The 23,885-nt window shown below is 41.9% G+C and overlaps 1 protein-coding gene across 4 annotated transcripts in view; it reads left to right on the forward strand.

Annotated features, from left to right (window-relative positions):
• Positions 1 to 23,885, forward strand: part of LOC117532123 (C-myc promoter-binding protein-like) — a 243,039-nt gene that overhangs the window by 151,980 nt on the left and 67,174 nt on the right. For 2 of the 4 annotated variants that reach the window (XM_034195403.1, XM_034195412.1), the window contains exons 10-21: positions 1,509 to 1,684; positions 1,928 to 2,028; positions 4,813 to 5,028; positions 7,587 to 7,732; positions 8,791 to 8,829; positions 10,897 to 11,030; positions 14,311 to 14,443; positions 15,702 to 15,908; positions 16,107 to 16,235; positions 17,902 to 18,043; positions 20,226 to 20,345; positions 20,623 to 20,715. In XM_034195403.1, the coding sequence (XP_034051294.1) occupies positions 1,509 to 1,684; positions 1,928 to 2,028; positions 4,813 to 5,028; positions 7,587 to 7,732; positions 8,791 to 8,829; positions 10,897 to 11,030; positions 14,311 to 14,443; positions 15,702 to 15,908; positions 16,107 to 16,235; positions 17,902 to 18,043; positions 20,226 to 20,345; positions 20,623 to 20,715 (1,636 nt within the window). The remainder of the gene's footprint in view (positions 1 to 1,508; positions 1,685 to 1,927; positions 2,029 to 4,812; positions 5,029 to 7,586; positions 7,733 to 8,790; positions 8,830 to 10,896; positions 11,031 to 14,310; positions 14,444 to 15,701; positions 15,909 to 16,106; positions 16,236 to 17,901; positions 18,044 to 20,225; positions 20,346 to 20,622; positions 20,716 to 23,885) is intronic. The other 2 variants (XM_034195420.1, XM_034195428.1) reach the window with 1 other exon arrangement.

Genomic DNA, 23,885 nt, shown 5'->3' on the forward strand with positions numbered 1-23,885 from the left:
GGAGTTGTCCAGCCCCTCGTCAGAATTCCTTTGTCTGAGAAGTTGCTGAGAGACTGGCGCTTTGTTTGATCAAAATTTTTTCTAAACCTGTGAGACACATCGAAGTGGACACGGTTCAAAAAATTAAGCTGGTTTTTGGTGAAAATTTTAACAGCTGATGAGAGATTTTGAGGTGATACTGTCACTTTAAGGACCTCCCACGGTGCGAGACGTCGCGCAGCGCGCTCAGTCGCCGTCGTCAGCCTGTTTCAAGCTGAAAACCTCCACATTTCAGGTTCTATTGTTCCAGGACGTCGTGAGAGAACAGAGAAGTTTCAGAAGAAGTCGGTTTCAGCATTTTATCCGGATATTCCACTGTTAAAGGAGATTTTTTTAATGAAAGACGTGCGGGCGGATTGCAGCGTCGGGACGCAGCTGCCGCGACGCTCCGCCACAGGAAAAACACCTCCGTTGGAAGCCTTAAGGACAAGTTGGAACATGTCCAGCTGTTAAACAATTTCTCATATACTCACTCCACTGAAAGCCATCAAAAGCCGCCTGGATTTTACAAATGGTTATCAACACGGCGGCTGCGTCCCGACGCGCGGACCCGTCTGCACATCTTTCATTAAAAAAATCTCCTTTAACAGTGGAATATCCGGATAAAATGCTGAAACCGACTTCTTCTGAAACTTCTCTGTTCTCTCACGACGTCCTGGATCAATAGAGCCTGAAATGTGGAGGTTTTCAGCTTGAAACAGGCTGACGATGGCGCCTGGGACCGCTGCGCGACGTCTCGCACCGTGGGAAGTGCTTAAAGCGACAGTATCACCTCAAAATCTCTCATCAGCCGTTAAAATTTTCACCGAAAACCAGCTTAATTTTTCGAACCGTGTCCACTTCGATGTGTCTCACAGGTTTAGAAAAAATTTTGATCAAACAAAGCACCAGTCTCTCAACAACTTCTCAGACAAAGGCTGGACGACTCCTCCCACAAGGAGTGCTCACAGGCGAATGACGTCACCGACAGGCGTGGAAAAACTCACGCATGCACACGAGGGTTCAAGCATGTCTGATGTAAAAACATATGAATGAAATCCATATAGTTTTGAAAAAACTAAAAAGGACCTATACTTTATTGACAGCCCTCGAAGTTTTCAATATGATTGGAGCATCTTTTAATTTTGAGACCTGTATAATTCTTCCATTGACCCCGACCTGGCTGCCTATTGAAAATTCAAGTGGCCAATTGGTTTTCTTCAAAAGAGGAATGTCTAAGGAGTATTTGATGCTTGTATCACCATTTGCAGGATTCCGCTCTAAATATTCTCTTACCAGCTGCACTATGATCTTCAGCCTTTCTTCAGAGGATTTGAAACAGTGCTGTCTTTGCACCCATTTAAAACAAGATGATGTTGATATGTGATTGACTGAATTCTATTTCACTTTTTGGACCTTGAAACATGAGGTGACAAAGAACAAACAAAAATCAACCCACATCTTTTGATTTCTGTTGTCATCCTCTTCAGATGATCTTCCCATTTCACTGGCCCTGTCCTTATATTCCTCTGTGTCCGCTGGCACTAGCTGATGTGCTGAGCGCCCCGTGTCCATTCATCGTAGGTGTGGACTCCCGATACTTTGATCTTTATGATCCCCCACCAGATGTGACATGCATCGACTTGGATACAAACACCATCTTCTAGTAAGTGTATGGCTAATGTCAGTGTACGTTGGATTATGAATTGTTCACATACAAGAGGCCAGGCCACTCTGTAGATGTTTTTGTTTTTGCCCCCCCCGTAATGAGAAAAGAATGTACGCAAGTCAGCCATGGTTCACATTTTTCTTGGCAATCAGATGTCTTTAGGGTGGTCTTATCTCCACTGTCCATATTGGTTTTGGATGCAAACCTCTCCACATCACAGCGTGTGCTTACACTTTCCAGCAACGAAGATAAACAGGCTCTCACATGGAAGATTCTGCCAAAGAAGCCCTGCAAAACTCTAATGAAAGTGCTGAGCAATCTCTACCAGGAACTAGTTGATGGTGAGTAGTGATGTAATATCCATACACATGCACTGGAATGACATCCTGGATGTTGTGTTTGAATGTAACACACCAGGAGATCCAGTATATCTTGGCCATGCTTTATTCATGGAGTGAAAAAGTGATGTAGTGCCTGAGGCAACACTTCAGACGGCTTACGCTGCATTAGGACCACTCGTATATCCCAGTTCACTGCTTATCAGCAGCCGTTTTATTCACGTTGGTAATTTTAAGGTTCAAGGTTTTACATTGATGTTCCAAACATTAACATGCTAAAGGAAATGGTGCATTTCCTGATGAGTGCACTTTCCTTCAGTGTTTTGCAACATGCTAAAGCATCTTTACAGAGGATTATTGAAAATTAATTCACAGCTTCACCTTTTGGCTCAACTCTCTTTTCATCACAACAGTACAGTAGAGTGAATGCAATGCCGCCCCTGCTGCACCAATTCTCCGGCCTCTCACACTCCATTGTCCCCTCACTCGTAAACAAGACCCCGAAGTACTTGGGGGCCTTCACTTAGGGCAAGACCACATTCCCTACTCGGAGTAGGCAATCCATCGGTTTCCTGCTGAGAACCATGGCCTCAGATTTAGAGGTGCTTTACCTCATCCGAGCCACTCCACACTCAGCTGTGAACCGATCCAGTGAGTGTTGGAGGTCACAGGCCGATGAAGCCAGCAGGACCACATCATCTGCAAAAAGCAGTGATGAGAACCTGAGCCAAAGAAACTGAAGACCCTCCTCCCCCCGACTATGCCTCTAGTCCTGTCCATGAATATCACAAACAGGATTGGTGACCAGGCGCAGCCCTGGCGGAGGCCAACCTCCCCCGGAAACGAGTCTGACTGCCAAAAACCCGAACACAACTCTCGCTTTGTGAATAGAATGAATGAATGAATGATTAGATCCTTTATTGTCATTGTACATATACATACATTCAGTGAAATTTGTCCTCTGCATTTAACCCATCCTAGTTACAGTTAGACACAATCCAACCACTAACAGCAGTGGGCAGCCACAGTCCGGAGCCACAGAGCCAAAGCTACAGAGATTGGATAGCCCTGAGAAGGGACCTCCTCACTCCATACTCCCACAGTACCTCCCACAGTATCTCCCAGGGTACCCGATCATACACCTTCTCCAAGTCCACAAAACACATGTAGACTGGATGGGCATACTCCCAGGCACCCTCCAGGATCTTTGTGAGAGTGAAGAGCTGGTCAGTTGTTCCACGGCCAGGACGGAACCAGCATGCTCCTCTTCAATCTGAGGTTTGGCTATTAGTCCAACCCTTCTTTCCAGCACCCTGGAGTAGACTTTACCAGGGAGGCTGAGTAGTGTGATGCCCCTGTAACTGGCACACACTCTCTGGTCCCCTTTTTTAAATATGGGGACCACCACCCCAGTGTTGAAGACACATCTCATCCAAGACAGTTCCTCCACACCCAGAGCCTTCAGCATTTATGGACAGATCTTTTCAACCCCCGGGGCTTTGCTGCAGCAAAATTGTTTGACTACCTCAGTGACCTCTACCAGGGAAATTGATGATGATCCCCATCAGCTTCCAGTTCTGCCCCTCCTATAGAGGGCTCTCCAGTCTGATGCAGGAGTTCCTCAATGGGCTTCTTCCAGTGCTCATTTTCCTCCTCATTTGAGGTTAACAGAGTCCCATCCTTACTGTATAAAGCCTGGAAAGCCCGTTTTCCTTTCCTGAGGTGCCCCACAGTCCTCTAGAAGCACGTTGGTGCCGAGCGAAAGTCCGTGGTTGCTCTGAACTCCTCCCACACCCATTACTTTGCCTCCCTCACAGCAGAGGCTGCTGCCCATCGGGCCTGTCGATACCTTGCAAGTGCCTCCAGAGTCCTCCAAGATAACCCAGTCACGCCTTTCCTGATGTCTCTGTCATTGCCTGCGTATGCGTTGAAGTCCCACAGCAGAACAATGGAGTCCTCCACTAGAGCCCCATGCAGGACTCAAGTCAGGGACTCCAAGAAGGTTGAACACTCAGAACTTCTGTTCGGTGTATATGCACAAACAACAGTTGGAACTCCCCATCCACAAACAGAAAGTGCAGGAAGGTGACCCTCTTGTCTACCGGGGTAAACTCCATTGTAGTGGAGCTCAACCAGGGACCCGAGATGGTTCCTGGAGAGGCAGTTAATTTATTTATTTATTTTTTTTTTTAATGAGTCATAGCTCTACCAGTTCGGGATTGGTGCAACACCTCTTCCTTAAGCCAGAGGGCTGTAGTTACTAGTTAACCATGTGAGCGGTTAATATTCTCATTATTTATGCTAGCTGCAGTCAAGACCATGAGCCAGAATCTCTTTCTTATCCAATTACTTCAAACAGAATCATGATTCTGGCTGTACTCTATATTGATGTAAATCCCTCTTACAATCATAACAAATTTTAAATCACTTTTGTTGTGTTTTCTTAATATTTTTTTCCGTATTCAGTCTGTACTGTTCTGTGTTTTAAATGACAGTAACCCCATGAATATGTCAATTGATACTGATGTACTGGAGAATATAAGCAGCCAGTCTGCTCTGTGTCAGCTTGATCCCGTCAGATCTCAAAAACTAAGCAGAGCGGGTCCTGGTTAGTACTTGGATGGGAGACCTCATCAGAAGGTCACCACCCAACCTGGTGTTTCTTGAGCTGTGGAAATTAATTCAGTGAGATTTCTGAGATTTTTCAGGTTTTAGCTTTTGCATGGATGCGAGCATGTTGACATGTTCCTTGTAGTGAGAGCAGCAGTGAATATTTCCTGTGTTTAGGTCAGTACAGGTCTGACGGGCTGCTGGAACTGTGCATGAGTGATTCATCAGAGCTGAGCAGTGGGAAGAGCCTCCACACACTGGAGCTGGAGATCCAGGAAGCCTTCCTGCGCTTCATGGCAGCCATCCTCAAAGGCTATCGCTCCTTCTTAAGACCTATCACCCAGGCACCTTCTGAGAAAGCGACCGACGCTAGCTCGCTTTTTGACTTGCAAGGTAAGGCCACTGTTGATGTAACACGGACGCCATACATCTCTGGATGTCCATGTCTCAGTTTCACAGGAGATGATACATGTAAAACAACCTTTTTAATCCTTTCAGCTTTCTCGACCTTGTAATATTAGCACTGTTGATTGAGGCGACTTGAACAAAGTATTTCCTTTTCCAAAACAGATTGCTCAGAATTGCAGTTCCCACAGTAACTGTTACACAGCCACAGATGGAGTCTCTGGTTTCAGTAGTAGCAGTTAACAAGAAGGTTTGCGTCATGCAGAATATCAAATCCAGTAGATCCATTATCAACAACCTTTTAAAGGAAAGATTGATTGATATATGTAGAGCGGATCTTTACTCAGCAGATAAACTCAGCAAAAAGCAACAGCTACAAAAATACAGCATTGCTCTTGAATTAATCAGATACAGACAGTTTAAAATATGTATATTAGTGTGCACACAGTGCGTGCGTGTGTGTGCGCAGAGTGCAATTGTACCAATCGTATGGAACCAAATTTGCACTCTAAATGGAACCACATTGCACTCTAAATGCAATGCGACACAAATGGGACGAATAATCCATGTCACGTGACATACATATCTTTGTTAGTTGGCTATGTACCACAGGCTTTTAAGGTGGCAGTAATTAAACCATTACTTAAAAAGCCATCACTTGACCCAGCTATCTTAGCTAATTATAGGCCAATCTCCAACCTTCCTTTTCTCTCAAAAATTCTTGAAAGGGTAGTTGTAAAACAGCTAACTGATCATCTGCAGAGGAATGGTCTATTTGAAGAGTTTCAGTCAGGTTTTAGAATTCATCATAGTACAGAAACAGCATTAGTGAAGGTTACAAATGATCTTCTTATGGCCTCGGACAGTGGACTCATCTCTGTGCTTGTTCTGTTAGACCTCAGTGCTGCTTTTGATGCTGTTGACCATAAAATTTTATTACAGAGATTAGAGCATGCCATAGGTATTAAAGGCACTGCGCTGCGGTGGTTTGAATCATATTTGTCTAATAGATTACAATTTGTTCATGTAAATGGGGAATCTTCTTCACAGACTAAAGTTAATTATGGAGTTCCACAAGGTTCTGTGCTAGGACCAATTTTATTCACTTTATATATGCTTCCCTTAGGCAGTATTATTAGACGGTATTGCTTAAATTTTCATTGTTACGCAGATGATACCCAGCTTTATCTATCCATGAAGCCAGAGGACACACACCAATTAGCTAAACTGCAGGATTGTCTTACAGACATAAAGACATGGATGACCTCTAATTTCCTGCTTTTAAACTCAGATAAAACTGAAGTTATTGTACTTGGCCCCACAAATCTTAGAAACATGGTGTCTAACCAGATCCTTACTCTGGATGGCATTACCCTGACCTCTAGTAATACTGTGAGAAATCTTGGAGTCATTTTGATCAGGATATGTTATTCAAAGCGCATATTAAACAAATATGTAGGACTGCTTTTTTGCATTTACGCAATATCTCTAAAATCAGAAAGGTCTTGTCTCAGAGTGATGCTGAAAAACTAATTCATGCATTTATTTCCTCTAGGCTGGACTATTGTAATTCATTATTATCAGGTTGTCCTAAAAGTTCCCTAAAAAGCCTTCAGTTAATTCAAAATGCTGCAGCTAGAGTACTGACGGGGACTAGAAGGAGAGAGCATATCTCACCCATATTGGCCTCTCTTCATTGGCTTCCTGTTAATTCTAGAATAGAATTTAAAATTCTTCTTCTTACTTATAAGGTTTTGAATAATCAGGTCCCATCTTATCTTAGGGACCTCGTAGTACCATATCACCCCAATAGAGCGCTTCGCTCTCAGACTGCAGGCTTACTTGTAGTTCCTAGGGTTTGTAAGAGTAGAATGGGAGGCAGAGCCTTCAGCTTTCAGGCTCCTCTCCTGTGGAACCAGCTCCCAAGTCAGATCAGGGAGACAGACACCCTCTCTACTTTTAAGATTAGGCTTAAAACTTTCCTTTTTGCTAAAGCTTATAGTTAGGGCTGGATCAGGTGACCCTGAACCATCCCTTAGTTATGCTGCTATAGACGTAGACTGCTGGGGGGTTCCCATGATGCACTGTTTCTTTCTCTTTTTGCTCTGTATGCACCACTCTGCATTTAATCATTAGTGATCGATCTCTGCTCCCCTCCACAGCATGTCTTTTTCCTGGTTCTCTCCCTCAGCCCCAGCAGAAGACTGCCCCTCCCTGAGCCTGGTTCTGCTGGAGGTTTCTTCCTGTTAAAAGGGAGTTTTTCCTTCCCACTGTAGCCAAGTGCTTGCTCACAGGGGGTCGTTTTGACCGTTGGGGTTTTACATAATTATTGTATGGCCTTGCCTTACAATATAAAGCGCCTTGGGGCAACTGTTTGTTGTGATTTGGCGCTATATAAAAAAAAATTGATTGATTGATTGATTGATACAAAGCACCAATCAAATGACAAGGATCCACTCAGCCGTTATATAAAATAAACTAATTTACTGCCACTCCGCTTCTCATGTTTGTTGAATACATGAAGCTAACAGTATTTCTGTCCTCAGGATTCCTGAAGAGCCGTGATCGTTCACACCAGAAGTTCTACTCACTGATGACCAAGACTCAGATGTTCATCCGTTTTATTGAGGAGTGCTCCTTTGTCAGTGATAAAGACACCAGCCTGGCCTTCTTTGATGACTGTGTGGACAAAGTGAGTTTGTTAGTCATATATATAAGGTCTTAGAATCTTTGATGCGTTGCACTTCCCGAGCATGACTCAGCACACGGGTCCCTCAGTGCTGACACCCCTGACAAGTGGAAAAGGCCAAGCGAGCACCCTTTGATGACTGTGTGGACAAAGTGAGTTTGTTAGTCATATATATAAGGTCTTAGAATCTTTGATGCGTTGCACTTCCCGAGCATGACTCAGCACACGGGTCCCTCAGTGCTGACACCCCTGACAAGTGGAAAAGGCCAAGCGAGCACCCGCGTGTCACTTGGCCACAGCAGATCGATGGCTTGTTTTGGGAGATGGGGATGGACTGGTGCTCTGCCTGGGTGGTTGTCAGTCATGACCCAAGGCAGTTCTTTAAGGTGGTGCAGTGTAGATGTGGTGATGTGTGACGCAGCACATGCTCTGTAAAATGACCCTTATGTGCAGTTTTAATATTTTATCCTTTCAATACATTGGAACCAAGTGGATTGGAAAATCCATCAAACACTTGTGCAGTTTTCTTATCTGGCTTTTCTGTTACTCTGCCACACATCCTTCTATGAAAGTAGTTATAGTCACGATAAAGTATCAGGCATGTGGATAAAATATTTTTATTCAAAGATAATTTTACTTGTCAATTCTGTTACATGTACAGGACATAGAGTATTTAAACTGTTTCTGTCTGACCCACAATGGAGTACAATATATAAAAGTCGAATTAACAGTAAAGACTATAACAACCCTGAGTAAATTGTGCTCTGTAATGGAGTTAAATAATTTTGTGGTCTGGAAAGGAAAACTGTAAAACCATATGTATTGAGGGAACCTGCAAGATTAGCTGCATCCACACCTTGCAACATCAAAAAAGCTTCTCCCCTCACCTGGTGTGAATTCCAAACTGACAGATTTGCCTTTTGTCATGTTCAACTCAGATTAGATTTTCTTATTTATTTGTGTCACTCTTTCTGTGTAAAGACCATTATTTACCACCTTCATTCCTACACTCTGGAAAATTCTTGACTTTTTTTCCCCTTTCTTCTTGCATTCATGAGCAGCTCTTCAGTTCAGAGAGGAGTGCAGACAAAGGGGGGAAGGTAGGTCTTTTAATATGTGCTTTTTAGAATTTTGTGATTTGGAGATGGTTAATATATTCCAGATTCTAATCCAATTACATTTTTCCACAAATCTGATCGGTTAATTGTGTCATATTTCGGACCGTATAATATCGGGTGTAAGGTCACAAAATAATTGACGGTTTCATATTTCCTGTATTACTCTGCACCCTGACCGCACGCGCTGCTACACATATGTCAATAATAACGGTGTCAGCTCAGAGCGAGAGAAAATTGCGTACCGACGACAATGCCAAAATGGGTGATTTTTTTTTTTTTTTTAAGATACCATACGAAAGTACTGATGTGGATTCTGATACAGAATTACCGCGTCACATTTGATGGATTTTCACATTTCATGGATTCCTCCGCGCCCTGATCGCTGTTGGAGTGACGCTGCCTCGATGGTAAGCCTCGCCAACCGAATTACCTACAGAAAAATAAACCGTGCAAATATAGAATAGAATGGGAATAACCCCCTTGTGTCAGATTTTAACGCACCGCCGGTAAAACTCAATTTGCAACGGTATAACCAGCATGAACATCTGCAAATCATCAAACACAACAGGGTTATTCCCTAAATGTAGGTGTGTGGTCAAAGTCGGCACACATCTGGAACAGTCTGGTGAAAAGAGGCAGCACGGTGGCTTAGTAGTTAGCACTGTTGCCTCGCAACAAGGTCATGCAATCGATTCCCACCTGTGACTTTTCTGTATGGAGTTCGCATGTTCTTCCCGTGTTTGCGTGGGTTTCCTCCGGTTTCCTCCTACATTTAAAGACAAGCAGGTTAGGTAGATTGGAAACTTTAGAATTGTCCAGGTCTCCCTTGGAAAAGAGATCTCAGTCTCAATGGGACTAACCTGGTCAAATTATAATTAAATTAAGCTGATTTTAGGTCCAGGGTTTGCTATTTGGACAGTTAACAACCCTTTTTAGTTGGAACGATAAGGTCCACACAAAATGTGATGTATGATGATACATAATCACAGAGATGATCAGTATTATTTCCACAGGCATCATATAAACACAGTCCGCACAATCAAAACAGGCCTGAAGGGAAGCAGCACTGTTGTCTGACCAGCAGCTCACCAACTTCTCCAGACCAAGGAGTCGCCTGTAGGCGAGGATGTAAAGGAGGATAAAATACACACTGTAAATATATTGTTACGACCAGGCCTAGGGGTGACCCACGGCATAACTTAAGAGGGACTCCACCTCCTTCCAGCACCAAGGATGACCAACCACAAGGTCTGCAGTCCAAAACATAACAAATTTATTATCCTTGAATTAAAAACTTCAGGGTGAGAAAAAGGCCAAAATAACAAACCAAAAAAAAAAAAAAAAACTACCAAAACCCCTGCTCTTACCTACTGCTCAACCAAGAACAGTAGTCTTACCTAAACTCCTAAACAGGAGAAAACAGTGTAAAAAAAAAAAAAAAAAAAAAAAAAAAATGGTTTCTCACCCCTAATAACAAACTTGTTGGACTGCTACAAAAACGAATGGTTACAGAAGTAGACAAAAATAACTGCAACAACAAAAGTGTCCTCAGACACACGCCACCAGTGTTGGACCAATCAGGCTGTGCCATCTGTACAAGCTCACCTGGGAGAAAAAAAAAAAGAAACTCACGCACAGCACCCAAAATGAGCAGCGCCTCACCTAGCTGGGGAGGGTAAATGCACCTATGTGCCACAAAAAAAAAAAAACTACCTATGACCTCAGGGTCATACCAATATGATGAGATAAATATATACACACACGCACATGCACAATCTTTTTGTCTCATCAGACCAGAGAGTTTGGTTTCTCATGGTCTGAGAGTCCTTCAGGTGCTCTTTAACAAACTCCAGGTGGGCTGCCATGTGCCTTTTACTAAAGAGTGGCTTCTGTCTGGCCACTCTACTATACAGGCCTGATTGGTGGATTGCTGCAGAGATGGTTGTCCTTCTGGAAGGTTCTCCTGTTTTCTTGCAGCTGTAATGGTAAACAGGTACAGTACAACCTTACAAAGAGCTCCAGTCAAGGATTGTGTCCTTTGTTCGGCAGGTGGACAGTGATCGACCAGAGGAGACCAGACTGATAGAGATTGATGAATCCCAGCGCAGTGAACACACGGTCTTCATCACTCCGCCAGAGTTGCCTCCACTACCTGAGGGGGAGGAGCATCCACTCCACTACTTGTAAGAAATATATTGATGGAATTTAAGTTTTTCACTCATACAATGTTTCACAGCAGGATATTGTATTGTGATGTATCATGCTTGTGGTAAGTTGTTACAGTTTCTATTCTTTAGTCTTTTACAAAAAATGTTGATCCTGTGTTTCAAAAACTTATTTGGAGTTGGCTAGTTGAGCTTCCGGGGGCTGGAGATGTCTCCATACTTTTTTAAATTGAAGATTCAACCACTGGGAAGCGAGTATCTGACAGCTACACTTCTGCACATTTTTCTGGAAGTAGCATGAAGCTTAAATTTGTTTGGAAGCTTCAAAATGGAAATGGTGACATTTTTGTTAGTATGCAAATACTCAATTTCTCTTTACTTATTTAAAAGCTCATATTACTGTGTACACAGTTTCACCTTTTTTGTATCAGATACTACACCCAATGAGAGTTTTAAATTCTGAGTTGAAATTAGTGCATTAGTGATCTTACTCTTTATTGAAGACAATCCCAGACCATCAGAGGGCAGCATGTACAGTTGTGCTCAAAGGTTTACATACCCTGACAGAATTTTTGCTTTTTTTGGCCATTTTTAAGAAAATATGAATGACAACACAAAAACTTTTTTCCACTCATGGTTAGTGGTTGGGTGAAGCCATTTATTGTCAAACAACTGTGTTTCCTCTTTTTAAATCAAAATGACAAGAGAACTACCCAAATGACCCTGGTCAAAAGTTTACATACCCCTGTTCTTAATACTGTGTGTTGCCCTCTTTAACATCAACGACGTTTGTGGACGAGGCTGTCTGATGGTAAAGCTGCCACTGAACATGTTTCGAACTTTATTTACATCAGTTACAAAGAAATACAAACAATATGGCACTCTATGGTAAATCTGCATGGAGTAGACATTTACTCAAAAACTCAGTGACTGTGTAAGAAGGAGAAGAGTGGGGAAAGCCACCAAGACACCCAGACAAACCTGAAGAAGTTATAGGCTTATGTGGCTGTGATTGGAGAAACTGCACTGTGCAAGCTTTGCATTTGTATCACCAGTTATCCATCTTCATGATGAAGTGGTACAGAGGAGGATTTTCTTAAAAAGACCACCTGAAAGTTTAGCTACAAATTGGCAGAAGGTACATCTGAGATGCAAGCCTGGATTTGATCTGTTTTGGTGAAAGAAAATCCTTCTCTGCTCTACTCCACTATGAAGCTAAGAGTAGTGATACAAAATGCAAAGCTTGCACTGTGCACAATTTCTCCAATCACAGCCACATAAGCCTATAACTTCTTCTGGGTTGTCTGGGTGTCTTGGTGACTTTCCTCACTCTTCTACTTCTTGCAGAGTCACTCAGTTTTTGAGAACTGTCTATTCCATGCAGATTTACCATAGAGTGCCATATTCAGTGGCAGCTTTACCATCAGAGAGCCTCGTCCACAAACTACCACGAAAGACTCCAAGCTGTTGTTGATGTTAAAGGGGGCAACACACAGTATTAAGAACAGGGGTATGTAAACTTTTGATCAGGATAATTCAGGTAGTTCTCTTGTCATTTTGATTTAAAAAGAGGAAACACAGTTGTTTGACAATAAATAGCTTCACCTAACTACTAACCATGAGTAGGGGAAAAAAAGTTTTTGTGTTGTCATTCATATTCTCTTAAAAATGGCCAAAAAGGCAAAAAAAATTTGCCAGGGTATGTAAACTTTTGAGCACAACTGTATATGAAAGGAATGAGGAAAAGTTGCTTGGATCTTCATCCCTGGAAAATAAGACAGATGTGGCACTGAGGGGTTGTTCATTGCAGAACGGTGCCTCGGTCCAAACTATGGTGACTCATGCAGGTGGGCAACTGGATCACTGTAGCTTAGAAAGCTCTGCATTGCACTGGCAGAGTGAGGAGTTTGATCGTCTCGGTTTACAATACTCCTGACTCAAGACCAAGAGCAGGCTTTCAGTTATTTCAAACTTCTTTGGAGATTCACTTATCTCAGCAAATTATGTTTCCCTCATGTCATTCTGTGAGGGTGAGACAGTTAAATGCAATAAATTTGTAGGATCTCAGACCAGAACTGGCTGGACACAAATGCAGGACTCAGGCACAAAAGGTAAGATCAAAAGAAAAGCAACAGTGTCCACAACTTGAGGAGATAGGTGAGGTCAAAACACGAGCGAAAAAACGGTACACGGCAGGACATGAACGAGGAGACTAGGACACTGTGAAAAAAGGCTGGAAACGCTGGCATGGAGCACAAATGATCTGGCAGTGACAAGAGGGAAATGTGCTGCTTAAATAACAGGTGTGATGAGGGAAAATCAGACACAGGTGCAGGGGAACAAGCGGGAGAGGGCGTGGCACACAAACAGGACCAGACTCACCCAAACCGAACTCTAACAGCAAAAGAAGAATGTACAGACAAGAAAACCCCAACATAAACATCCCCACAAACCCCAACCATGAGAAAATCTAAACAAAAATTATAAACCAGGAGCATCGATTACTGCAAGAGGGGTTGAGCAGCACAGCTAAAAATAGAACATCTACACAATGGCTCTAATATAAATACAAATCAGGTTACATTTAAATCATAACTAGTGCTTCATCACTATTCACACGCGGATGATTTGTTGGTTATACAGGCTGAAGTCACCAAACTCCTCAGAATGACTTTGTTGTTTCAAAATTATAATAAATTGCACAGTTTAAACAAATTATTTAAACAGATACATCTGACTGTTTTCTGCAGCTGTGTTAGAGTAAAGCTTGGGTATAATTGTTTTGGGCAGGATTCTCCATCAAAGACGCCTAACTGGCAGCTCCATGTGATCAGGACATTTCTGTGCACACGACTGTCGTTCTGTGCAGACATCTTGAAGAAGGGATCTGGTAGCCTGCAGAGGCAGATTTTTATATTTGCTTGCTAATATAACAGCATTCTTTTATAAAATAAATAGCGGTTGCAGGCAGCAGTAAATGCAGGTGGCAACACGTAGAAGAGGGAGCTGTAGTGTAGTGTGCATACGCTGCCCCCTCAAAATAATTTTGTAAACTCCACATCTATAGAAGCAGAATTTGGAATACATACGTACAATTCTTGAATTTATAATGAAAAATAAGTTTGTCATATGTTCTAGGAGACCATGAAATGAAATGTATCTCTGTTTGTTTCTCCCTCTTTGTGTGTGTGTGTGTGTGTGTGTGTGTGTGTGTGTGTGTGTGTGTGTGCGTGCGTGCGTGCGTGCGTGCGTGCGTGCGTGCGTGCGTGCGTGTGTGTGTGCGTGTGTGATTTATCAGGTATGATGGCTTCCCAGTGTTGAGCCTGGACCTATTTGACCCAGTGGAGGGTCTGCGGACAGCCTCCTCTCGTCTCGCTGCCCGGCACAGTTGTCCCACGAGCCCAGCACCCATGTTCAGACGCACTAAGCAGGTGAACAGAGCAGTAGCCTCTCTATTGTTTGACATTATGGAGTTACTAATATCAGATCATTATTCACAAATCGTTGCTCCTCAATGTTAAGGTGTGAGAACACAATTTAGATATGTTAGGCTTGTGTGAAACATGGCTGCAGTCAGATTTCTACAGGCCATTACGTGAGGCCTCTGTGCCTTGCACTGTTTCTAACCTTCACATTGCTTTATGTCCTGGCAGACAAGTGTGTCTGATTTTGCAGGTCAGACTTCAGTCTGAAATCAAAATTTGATGTTAAATGTAGCTCATTAGCTCCCAGGACACTGATGTTGGTACAGTAGTCTTTCCACCTGATGCAGAGGGTAGTCCTTATGTAGCATTGGTGGAATCGCTTGAAGGTCTTCATGTGGTAGTGATAGGTAGTGAAGGTCTTGAATTATGTGTAATAAAATGGATTGACATAGGGAAAAAGTATTGAACACACTCACTGAAATTTATTTAATACTTTATACAAAAGCCTTTGTTGGTAATGACAGCTTCAAGACGTCTCCTGTATGGAGAAACTAGCATTGGTCAGGTGTGATTTTGGCCCATTCTTCCACACAAACAGTCTTCAAATCTTGAAGGTTCTGTGGACTTCTTCTATGAACTCTAATCTTTACTCTATTGATTTTTTTCACGTGATTGGCTCGACCATTCTAGCAGCTTTATTTTCATTCTCGGACCCCAAATGAGACTTTCTTTGGTTGTGCGTTTGGGATCATTGTCTTGCTGAAATGTCCACCCTGGTTTCTTCAAGACAATGATCCCATGAGATGTTTCTTTTGTGACACATTGGAAGTGAGACACCTTTTTATTGACCATCATTTGGGACTGAACCAGCTGTTAATTTACACTGACAAGGGGCAGGATTGCTTTCTAATTACAGATAGATTTCAGCTGGTATCTTGACTTTCTATGCATTTTTTTCACCTGTTTCTTCAGGTGTTCAATACTTTTTACCTGTGTCATTTCACATTTTATGGACATTAATTTATGGACATCTATGGTTTAATTTCTTTGTGTGTATGGATTACTTGTTACCGACATCTGGTGAACATTTTATGTTAATAGCACCTTTAGAAACATACTTACTGAGAAAAGTGGTGATGTGTTAAATACTTATTTCCCCCACTCTATACTCCAGAAAATATAGTTCTGTGCTCAGGTAACTTCATTGATAATGACACAAACATCTCGTATCTTGAATTCAAACCTAACCTCTCTTCATACAAAGGAAATCAAATCAGCCCAGAAGATAGCCAAAAAGTACTCATCCATCCCTCAACTGTGGTCCAAGTGCCTTCTCCGTCACTGCTACGGTCTGTGGTTCATCTGTCTGCCAGCATATGTAAAGGTTTGCCATTCCAAAGTGCGAGCGCTGCGCACCGCCTACGATGTTCTCAGGAAGATGCAGGCTAAGAAGCTTCAACCCCCTGATGAGGTACAATAGCTTGAAATAAGCTGTTGTAATTACACACTCAGTGGTTCCAAAAATATTCAGTGATACACCCTCAATTACACATTACAAACCAACAGAGGCTCGTGTCGCTGTACTTTCCACTCTGTTAGTTATGTTCCATTTTGGCGCAGCAGTGGGGGTAGACTACGCAGGGCTTCAAGTCTGTGTCTGTTGCTTCAGGTGTGTTACCGTGTGCTGATGCAGCTCTGTGGTCAGTATGGACAGCCTGTCTTAGCTGTCCGTGTCCTCTTTGAGATGAAGAAGGCTGGAGTCCATCCCAATGCCATCACTTATGGCTACTATAACAAGGTACACGTCTCCAATTATTTTAAGGATTATCCAAGTCATTTCCCACAGTCCCATGAACAATTTACTTTTTGTATTCCAAGACTTTGGAAAGTGAGCAAAGAGAGATGGATGAATGAGTCCTTCCCTTCCATTTTAACAAGATAACTCAAAAAAGTCAAAGTACTGCAGATGGAAGACAGCTAGGAAGGTACTGAGTGTGACATCAGGACAGTGGAAGGAAGACAAGGAGACTTGGTGGTGAAGATGTTCAGGAAAGCATAAGGAGAAAGAGGTTGGTGAAAAATAATTGGAATAGTCAGAGAGATGAAGAAAGTAGACATCAATTGCCTAATGGAACAACATACTTAAAGATTCAAAAGTGTACTGCATTTTGTTAAACTACTTGGTGTCTCTGTAGTGCAGTGATTACACAGCAGGTGGCTCTGTGGGATAGGATTTGGGCTACTAATATATAGAATGGTCTTAGTTTCTCTGTATCATTGGAGAAGACTCTTCATCTGCATTATCCCGGCCAACTCAGCTGTAAATGCCTGCCAGCCTTAGCTGGGGGAGTAATCTGCTATGGACTGGCGTCCCATCTGGGAATAATTGGTGGTCCTGGTGGGCCTCAGGACATGTATAGAACTTCTCTACTTCTGAGTGACAAGTGAAAAGCCTCACTGACATTGCTAATTAGAAGTGTTGCCTTCCTTATTATCTATATCACTCATCAAGAAACTCCCTCCCTCGGTCTGGTTTAAATTAATTTCAAAATAAAATTAGCTATATGGTAACCTATTAATGCACCATTTTCCATTACTCTTCAAAAGCACACTTAGCACATTTGGTGGCTTCCATCCTCTAGGATGGAGTGGTGGGTGTGTGAGTGTGTGCGTGTGCGTGTGCTCATGCACTTGTTTGTTATTTCAGCAGAATACTGTGAAACCAGTCATTCATCAGCCATGCTGATGAAATAAACAAGAAAATGTGACTTTTTTAAAGTCTCTCATCCAATCCCAGTTGGCCATCTGGTTCTGTCTCTTCAGCCGTCGGGGATATTTTGCTAAATCACTGTGTCACTGTGGTTTAGTTTTCATAACAACACTGCTTATGTCTTTGTCATCGGTCTTCATGAGCGCAGCCTCATTTCACCTGCCTCAAGTCTTCTGAGGCTTCAAAGCAGAGCAGGCACCATAATGAAGCCACCTCCGTTAGCTCTGCATATCAATCAGAGACGAGCCGTCTTTGTCTCAGGAGGTTCCTGAAGTGTTTTTTAGGAACAGAGACTGCTGAACGTGACTTGGCCACCAAAGGCTACGGTGGTGTCCGTTTTTGGAGTGTGCCTATGGATCACTACAGTTAACTCCTTTGATCAGAAATTAACTCCACATGCTTTATTATGGAATACAATTTGGGTAAACTTCAGTTCACACTTTAAAATGTTGAAACAAAATGAATGTGGATGGAGATGCTTTGTTCATTCATTTTGTGGTCAAATAGAACATTTCATTGTGAAATATTGTTTGAAAATATCCTACATTGCTTAATCATTTCAGCTGGAAAATGATTCCAGCACGACCACACAAAATCTGATGTAAAACAGTTTGAGTAATTTGATAATAACATTTTTCCTAAATGTTGCATTTATTTGCTCACGCTCCTCCTGTCGCCCCGTACGAATGTCCAGGCGGTGTTGGAGAGCAAGTGGCCCTCCAGTACCAGAGGAGGCTACTTTCTCTGGATGAAGCTGAGGAATGTCGTTCTGAGCGTGGCTCAGTTCAAACGGGCACTACGGAGGCACCAACCCCTCACCCAGAGCCCTCTGTCAGGTAACAACGCACTGCAGGCCTGACTACAAATGCGTTTGTTCGTTAATTAAGAACATCTAATGTGCACACTTAGATATGCCACAAGCCTGTTTCACACCACATCAACACAATCAAACCTTTTTTGGTAAACATGCAGTATCTTCTTTACTGTCCAACCTTTAAGATTCCCCTTAAGACCTTGGTTGTACTTTCCACTGGGCTGTCTTGTGGTGCATGTGCACTTCAAAACAGCAGGTGGAAGTAGAGGTAATACTCAAAGCAAGTGGCAGCAGAGCAAAAGTGCTCTCATTAAGGCCCCATTACACAGGGCATGCCATCCTGTGTAATGTTTGAGAGTCTATTTGTGAGTCTATTATGAGCCCATTGTGCATTCCAAAACTTTTGCATATTAACCCTCTGGGGTCCGAGAGCATTTTTTGGACAGTTCACTCGCCTGGCATAAATGTTTTATTATTGCTGTTAAAAGCTCACCCTGCATCCCACAATCAAGTGGTATGTCTCTTTTTTTTTTTCAGGACAACTTGTACTTTCAGAATATATATGCTATAGTGGTGTTTTATAAGTGTAATAAAGGTTTACAATCAGAAATAAGAAAGGAAAAAATAAATCAGAAAATAATTTTCACACACATTTATTCAAAACACACAGCAAACTATAATAAACAACTATTTTGACACTTTCTAAAGTTAGTTTGGGATCTTGTACAAAAGACTGTACAGTATAAATGTTCTAACAATAAACACAAATGCACATTTTGAACAATATATATACAAAATGGTCTATGCGTTTTGTTGGCTGTTGTTGAATTGGAGGGTATTTGTGGCACTGTGGTGGCCAAGCAGTTAGTGCGCTTGCTTTGAAATCAGAAGGTTCCTGGTTCAAGACCACCCCTGCCCATTCTCATGTAATGTGGAGTTGTGTCAGGTAGGGCATCTGGCATAAAACTTGTGCCAAATCAACATCCATATCAGATCTGCTGTGACCCTGAACAAAAAAAGGGAGAAGCTGAAAGAACTAATCTTAAACACATTAAATACTGCTGAGTTGGTTTCAGGTTAGGCAAATGACTTGGTCACCGCAGAACATTCCACTTGTTTTTTGCCTTAGAAGCCTTCAGTTGTTGCAGGTCTACCTCATGGAACTGTTTGATTTTAACACATGTGAAGTGTTGGTCCCGTTAAAGAATGTTCCAGATAGTGATTTGGTGACACCCAATGTGTTGCTATGCCTGTGATGGGTTTGTTTTGGTTTTCCAACCCAATACAGTGCCTTTTGCACCATCACTGCACCCGATCAGCTTCCAGGTTTAGACCAAAATGCGCATGAGTGGACAGATGTGCACAACGTAGGTGCTGAGTGTGAAAGCTGCAACAGTGTTGGGTGGAAACAACTGATGGCGTCAGTTTGATGTATTTTATCAAATATCCAATGCTACACATATTTAACAGAAAGTCTAAATCCATCCATCCTTTTTTTTATACCCGCTTACTCCAATTAAGGGTTATATGGGGGCCTATAAATAAAAAACAATTCACATTTTTATTTTCTTAGAACCATTTTTAATTATGTAACATTCACAGTATCATTGCAAATTTTCAACCATATGCAAGTGTGCTCTGTCCACTTCTGTACCTTACACATCCATCATAACCACAGAAACTGCAGTGTTCATACTGTTTCATCAGAGTAAGTGGAATTTGTTAATTGGGATGACAGAACTGTGACATCTCATTGTTTTACAAATTTTTAATTTGAAATGCTAAAATTAAAGTAAATAAAACAAGTTGCCGTCAGAATGTTCTCCTTTTTTTGGATTTTAAAGCCAATAAAGAGCCAGTTGAGGGGGCCAGGCATCTGGGGAAGATGCCACTTGGTCTTCGTCCTGGGGAGGTCTTCCAGGCACATCCAACTAGAGGAGGACCCACGGAATTTTATTTCCCAGATGTCTTGAGAACACCTCAGAAGCCCACAGGAAGAGTTGAAGAAATTGTCTGAGGATAGGGAAGTGTGGGATGAGCTGCTGTGCAGGTGGCAGAAAATGAATGAATGAATAGAGCCTTGCAGGGAAAATGCTTGTTGTTCATTATCACCACTTAAACAGAACATTAAAAAAAATCAGAACACCAGTTATCCAGCAGTGGAGCAGAGCAGCTTCCTTTAACCCCTTTCTGTCTTCAAGCAGATGGCTGTGACCTGGATGCTGTGAGTCACTGCAGCCTGGAAACCTCTGCCAGCACTAACCTGGCCGGGCAGGATGCCTACGCCACCAGAGTAGACCCCACTGACGATAAATCTAGCACAGGTACACTTAAAAAGGCTGCCGCATATTCCACCTTTCACAGGCAGCCATTTGTTCTGCATCTTTTTGTTTTTCCTTCTTCATTATTTGTCCCACTCACCAACTGGTGTCTTCCTCAATTTTCTCTTATACGTCCTCTCCCTAACCACCTGTTTCCGCCTTCCTTTTGCCCCCGTTTCCATCCCTATTGCTCCCTAATTTTGCGGCCTAATTCTGGTTTCTGCTCTGACTCCAAACCTGCCCTTCACTCTGGCCCTGCCTGTGTTGCCCTTGCATGCAGTTGGCCGTGGGGATGGCAGCGTGAGCACCAGGGGCTTTGTGGCCCACTCACAGTGGGGGGGCTCTGAGCTCAGAGAAGCTACTCTCTGCACAGGTAAACCTCTTTGTCACTCTGTGTGGATTTCTTCTTTTTTTGCTGTGCAATTTATTTCTTTATTTTTAAATTTCTGACTTAATCTTTGTCCAGACACACACTTTGTGAAATTAATGTTGTATGTTGTGTTTGATAAGATTACAAATTTTATGTGGACATCTTACTGGCAGTTTGAATGGTAGGACCTTCACCTGAAATAGGCAGATTACTAATAGTAAAACATAGAGTTGTGGTCCACACTTATAGACAGTCATCATGAACATGATTCTCACGGCAATATTGGGCTCATTGATTTCTGTGAATAGTTCTTTTTCTGGAGCAGAACAACATAGAGTTTTAATAGAAAAAAATAATAGGGTGCACAAGCTATTTTGGTTTTTCTCAATTTGACAAGGTCAGATCTACACAAACACGTACCATCACAAGCTGTCTCAAGCGCCTCACACAGAACAATTCAATATAAAAATTAAATAAATAATTAAAAATGAAAAAAAAATTCTAATATAGAATTAAAAACAGAATTAAAAGAATAAAAGATAAAAACTCTTCATAAGAAAGAGAATAAAAATGGGTTTTAAGTCTTGACTGAAAAATGTCCATGGACTCTGACTGCCTCACAGTTGCAGGAAGACTGTTCCACAGGGTGGGTGCATGATGAGAAAAAGCTGTTTGACCCACTGACTTCTTCTTCACCCTGGGAACACAGAGAAGTCCCGCATCCTGCGACCGCAAAGCCCGGGCCGGCACGTAAGGTTCCACCAGATCAGCCAGATAATACGGCGCCAGTCCATGAACAACTTTATAAGTCAACAACAAATCTTAAAATCTGTTCTCACAGAGACAGGGAGCCAGTGTGAAGATGCCAAAACGGGTGTGATATGTTCAAACCTTATGTTACGTGTCAAAAGTCTTCTGAACCAGCTGAAGACCTCTAATGCTGGACTGCGGTAACTCTGAAAATAGAACATTACAATAATCTAGTCTAGAAGAAACGCAAAATGAATTTAATCAGGGCATTATTTATTTGTAATGCAAACCCCATGTTAGTGATGCAGAAGCTAATGAGCTAATTAATGTTATCATGCGAGGCATACGATCCAAAAAATTAGTTCTTGTCGCTACTGAACAGATGATCATAGGTGAGATAAGCGCGCAGTGTAATTAAATGTTTGAAGAGTATTTTGTAAAATATAATAGCCTTACATTACCAGATTAGCATAGCTGACCTGCCATTGCTGTTCTTATGGCACACAGTCAGAACAGCTGCAGCATCAAGTAGTATGAATATGTAATTTATTCCCTCTTTTTTATTTCAGAATGTGGTCTTTCAGTTTGAGAGCATGATTTCTTAAATGTCCTTATTTTCTAAGACACAGAACATCTCATTTATTTGACATCCATCTTAATGGTGCATTACCACCACCTTCTCTTCTTGAGTGTGAATCACAGTACCTCATTTAATATACAAGAGCAGCTTGTCACACATGTAGACTGTGCCATCTTGTGGCCATAGATGATGATGCAGTATTTTTTCCATGTGTACGTTGCTTTGGAATATAAATGACAGACCCTCCCAAATTAGTAACAAATGCAATGTATATTCTGGAAAATACTCAGATTATTACTTCAGTGGTGCTGGAAGTTTAAAAATATCTTTTTATTTGCCAAGGCCTCCTAGCTTCCTGTTCATGATCATGTTTCACGATAGCTTGTAGCTTCTTTGTACCAGCATAAAACGAGTTTGTTTGACAGCATTCATTAGATGGACCAACACACAATACAATGGGAAAATCCAAGTTGCTCAGTGCACGTGTGAGAAAGATTTACACCAGCTGTAGACAACTGCAGATTCCAATAACATTATTTCAAACACTGTTCATGAGTAGAAGTTAATGGGAGCCCAACTCAAGTTTGTTGTTGACCAGATAGACAAAGGGAAAAAAAAAAAAAATCCTTTCTAGAGGAAACTTTTAAGATCAGATGAAACAAATATGTCAACAGTGAGAATGGTTCAGTGTCCCTTGGCTTTGTAAAAAGTTGGGGTATGAGCAGCTGGATCCTGGTTTCAGAGTCCAGAAAGGCACCAATGGATATGGTACTCCTTACTCCTTAGGACTTACTACTTCTACTTGTTCATCTTCTTCTCTCGCTCCTGTCCTGTGCTCAATTCAAAAAGAAAAAATAATATAGCACCTTCAACTGCACCACAGACTAAAACAGTTAAATGTGGTTTATTAAACATTAGGTCTCTCTCTTCTAAGTCCCTGTTAGTAAATGATATAATAATTGATCAACATATTGATTTATTCTGCCTTACAGAAACCTGGTTACAGCAGGATGAATATGTTAGTTTAAATGAGTCAACACCCCCGAGTCACACTGACTGTCAAAATGCTCGAAGTACGGGTCGAGGAGGAGGATTAGCAGCAATCTTCCACTCCAGCTTATTAATTAATCAAAGACCCAGACAGCGCTTTAATTCATTTGAAAGCTTGACTCTTAGTCTTGTCCATCCAAATTGGAAGTCTCAAAAACCAGTTGTATTTGTTATTATCTATCGTCCACCTGGTCGCTACTGTGAGTTTCTCTGTGAATTTTCAGACCTTTTGTCTGACTTAGTGCTTAGCTCAGATAAGATAATTATAGTGGGTGATTTTAACATCCATTTTAACAATGACTCAACACTGCATTTAATCTATTGTTAGACTCAGTTGGCTTCGCTCAAAATGTAAATGAGCCCACCCACCACCTTAGCCACACTTTAGGTCTTGTTCTGACATATGGCATAGAAATTGAAGACTTAACAGTATTCCCTGAAAACCCCTTTTTGCCTGTTTCTTAATAACATTTACATTTACTTTAATGGACTACCCAGCAGTGGGGAATAAGTTTCATGACAGTAGAAGTCTTTCTGAAAGCACTGTAACTAGGTTTATGGATATGATTCCTTCTTTATGTTCTCCAATGCCATATACCAACACAGTGCAGAGTAGCTACCTAAACTCTGTGAGTGAGATAGATTATCTCGTCAATAGCTTTACATCCTCATTGAGCACAACTTTGGATGCTGTAGCTCCTCTGAAAAAGAGAGCCTTAAATCAGAAGCGCCTGACTCCATGGTATAACTCACAAACTCGCAGCTTAAAGCAGATAACCCGTAAGTTGGAGAG

Source organism: Thalassophryne amazonica, chromosome 2 (assembly GCF_902500255.1).
Source record: "Thalassophryne amazonica chromosome 2, fThaAma1.1, whole genome shotgun sequence".
NCBI lineage: Eukaryota > Metazoa > Chordata > Actinopteri > Batrachoidiformes > Batrachoididae > Thalassophryne > Thalassophryne amazonica.